The following is a 3,138-nucleotide window of genomic DNA, read 5'->3' as shown; positions in this document are numbered from 1 at the left end:
TCCTATAAATAAAAGGACTTTTTTATTTTTCTTTGGAACAACACAAACAGGAATCACATATGATCCATCCGAACCAGACTGCACCCACAGATCCCATTAGGAGGATTCCTAAGAATCCTGTTTAAAAACTGTATGCATATGAGGCAGCAGAAGTGTCTCTAGTGTCATCCTAGTGTGATCACATGTTGAGCATAAAGACATGCAATTATTACTTGGAAAACAGGTTCCTTCTGGAAAAAAAAAAATTAAAAAAAAATCAGATGCTGTTTTAAAATGACTAACTTATTATTTTAACTGATACATTCCTTATATAGTCAGACAACACCAATGTACAATGTGTCTTGGAGCTTCACATATTATCATATTTCATGACATTTGTTTTTAATTTTTACATCCTTTGTCAGCCAGTATACACTTACACCTAGTTAAAGTGCCACTGACTGACTATTACTTCTCCATAACACAGGTGTGATAAATAACCGTTATGAGTATTGAGCTAGAAGTCGACGCAGCGGCCCTTTCTCTCCCAGTCTCCGTAGCGGGTGGGCTCTGGACCCCGAGGACCTCCCTTCTCCTTGGTGGCAGGGTTCACATCGTCGGGGTACTCTGGAGGACAACAAGTGAACAGTTTAAAGTTTAAAAGACCCTGATTTCCTCCCACAACTGCTTTACTTCAAAGCATACAGCACACACAGTGTTTAATTTATCAGGTCCACCTAGCTCACTGGTTCCCAACATTTCATTAATTTCTGGGAAGAAACATATCACCAGGTGCGAGCTGCCCGGCCTGCAGGAGCTGTACACCCAGCGGTGCCTCAGGAAGTCCCTGAGGGTCATTAAGGACAACACACACCCCCACAACAGCCTGTTCTCCCTCCTATCCTCTGGTAGAAGATACAGGACACCCAGGACTCTCACCAGCAGACTGAGGAACTGTTTTTTCCCCCCCGAGGCCATCGGACCTCTAAATAGATAATTCATACGACTACTTCTCACACAAAAAGTGCAATAAGCAAGTGCAATACCTCAATCATATATCTTATACTGTATATACTGTATATGTTTTTAATATGCCTGTTTATGTTCTTAATATGCCTTGTACAAAGTATTTCCTTTTATAATTGTAATATAAATTATTATTTTTAATGGAGCTTCCCAGCAAAAAGCATTTCACACGATTGTACTTGTATAACCGGCGTGACAATAAACATCTTGAATCTTGAGAAATCTAAATGTTCTTTTTAAAGTTTGGATTATTATTTAAGACATGGACAAGATAAATGCAGTGAAGACTTGAACACAAGTGATATTCATTGAACGTTCTCTCTCTGCTGAACAGCCTCGTCCTGCATTAGAAAAGTGCACATTTAAAACAACCAAAGAGCTAATAGAACAATGGCCAAGTGTCAGGGAGAAGAAAACACTGAATTTGTCAAAAAATAAGCCTTTTAAATAGGTATGATTGTTAAAAAGGAAAAAAAACAAAAACAATACAGACTGAGAATTGTATTAAAAGTGCCTAAAAATAACAGGACACACCTCTCACTGATCACTGAGTGCAACTTTGAGCCCAAATCAAAGACAGACAGTCATAATAATGCATAATTCTCACTTTGCAGAGCAGCTTTGCTCGCCTCCTCGGGGGTGTCGAACCGGCCCTGCGGGGTTTTAGCCTTCTTCAGCGGCTCCTTGTCCTTCACCGCTCCGCTGGCTGCCCGGGAACACCCTGAACCAGACACACCAGGATTAATATACATCTGTCTGCAGCCAGCACAATGTAGGATCATTCATAACACACATTATTGACCTCCAGCTCTCATTTAACCTAAACTAATGCAGCCAAGCGTAACTTTGGTGAATGTCCAAGTTAAGCCAATATATCATAGCCTTTAAATCCTGCTGTAGGACGTATAAAACATGTATAAAACATGTATAAAACATGTTAAAACATGTTTTAACATGTTAAACCAGCAGGTTTGTGATGTAGTTTTTAGCACACACTGACCTGTAAACACAGACTCCACAGATAAACTCTTGGACACAACATGTCTGTTGACTGTTGAACAGAACCGCAGGAGAGACATGTCCTCGGTGTAGGAGATAAATGTCTTTATAATGATGTTCTCGCTGCTCGGACACTTACACAACACGCTGTGTTGTTGTTGTTGTCCGTCGCGCTTCAATGACGCAAATGTCATCATCACCTAGCGACGGATATAGGTGATAAGCTGGTGCTGATGTTTAGTAGAAGCCAGTAGAGGGAGACAAAGCACTATATATATATATGTACAGTTTTATATATATATGTAAAAAATATAAAAAAAACTATATATATGTAAAAAAAATATAAAATCTATATATATATTAAAAATATTAACATATATATATACATGTAAACAATATAAATATATATATATATATGTAAAAATATATATATATATATAAAAAAAAATATATATATGTAAAAAATCTAAAAAAATCTATATATATGTCAAAAAATCTAAAATCTATATATATATATTAAAAATATTAACATGTATATATATATGTAAACAACATAAATATATATATATATGTAAAAATATATATATATATAAAAAAATATATATATATGTAAAAAATCTAAAAAAAATCTATATATATGTCAAAAAATCTAAAATCTATATATATATATTAAAAATATTAACATGTATATATATATGTAAACAATATAAATATATATATGTAAAAATATATATATATATAAAAAAAAATATATATATGTAAAAAATCTAAAAAAAATCTATATATATGTCAAAAAATCTAAAATCTATATATATATATTAAAAATATTAACATGTATATATATATGTAAACAATATAAATATATATATATGTAAAAATATATATATATATATAAAAAAAATATATATATATGTAAAAAATCTAAAAAAAATATATATATATGTCAAAAAATCTAAAATCTATATATATATATTAAAAATATTAACATATATATATACATGTAAACAATATAAATATATATATATATAAAAAAAAATATATATATGTAAAAAATCTAAAAAAAATCTATATATATGTCAAAAAATCTAAAATCTATATATATATATTAAAAATATTAACATGTATATATACATG

The 3,138-nt window shown here is 31.6% G+C and overlaps 1 protein-coding gene across 2 annotated transcripts; it reads right to left on the bottom strand.

Annotated features, from left to right (window-relative positions):
- Window positions 1-2,233, bottom strand: sdhaf4 (succinate dehydrogenase complex assembly factor 4). Of its 2 annotated transcripts, none has more exons than XM_037782076.1 (3): window positions 2,005-2,233; window positions 1,613-1,737; window positions 1-606 (listed from the first exon to the last, which is right to left on the bottom strand). In XM_037782076.1, the coding sequence occupies exons 1-3, from the start codon at window positions 2,199-2,201 to the stop codon at window positions 497-499; spliced, it is 432 nt and encodes a 143-aa protein (XP_037638004.1). In that variant the 5' UTR covers window positions 2,202-2,233; the 3' UTR covers window positions 1-496. The 2 variants fall into 2 exon arrangements, with proteins under 2 accessions (XP_037638004.1, XP_037638005.1); XM_037782077.1 differs by having other exon boundaries at window positions 1,613-1,726; window positions 2,006-2,233.
- Window positions 2,234-3,138: the final 905 nt, after the last annotated feature.

The sequence above is a fragment of the Sebastes umbrosus genome, chromosome 10 (assembly GCF_015220745.1).
Source record: "Sebastes umbrosus isolate fSebUmb1 chromosome 10, fSebUmb1.pri, whole genome shotgun sequence".
Lineage (NCBI taxonomy): Eukaryota > Metazoa > Chordata > Actinopteri > Perciformes > Sebastidae > Sebastes > Sebastes umbrosus.
This window is presented reverse-complemented; position numbering and strand designations above follow the sequence as displayed.

Coding starts and splice junctions, on each gene's coding strand:
- sdhaf4 (XM_037782076.1), bottom strand. CDS start 2,201: ATGATGACATTTGCGTCATTGAAGCGCGACGGACAACAACAACAACAC. Junction 1,738..2,004: donor GTGGAGTCTGTGTTTACAGG/TCAGTGTGTGCT, acceptor TAATCCTGGTGT/GTCTGGTTCAGGGTGTTCCC. Junction 607..1,612: donor GAGCAAAGCTGCTCTGCAAA/GTGAGAATTATG, acceptor GTTGTCCTCCAG/AGTACCCCGACGATGTGAAC.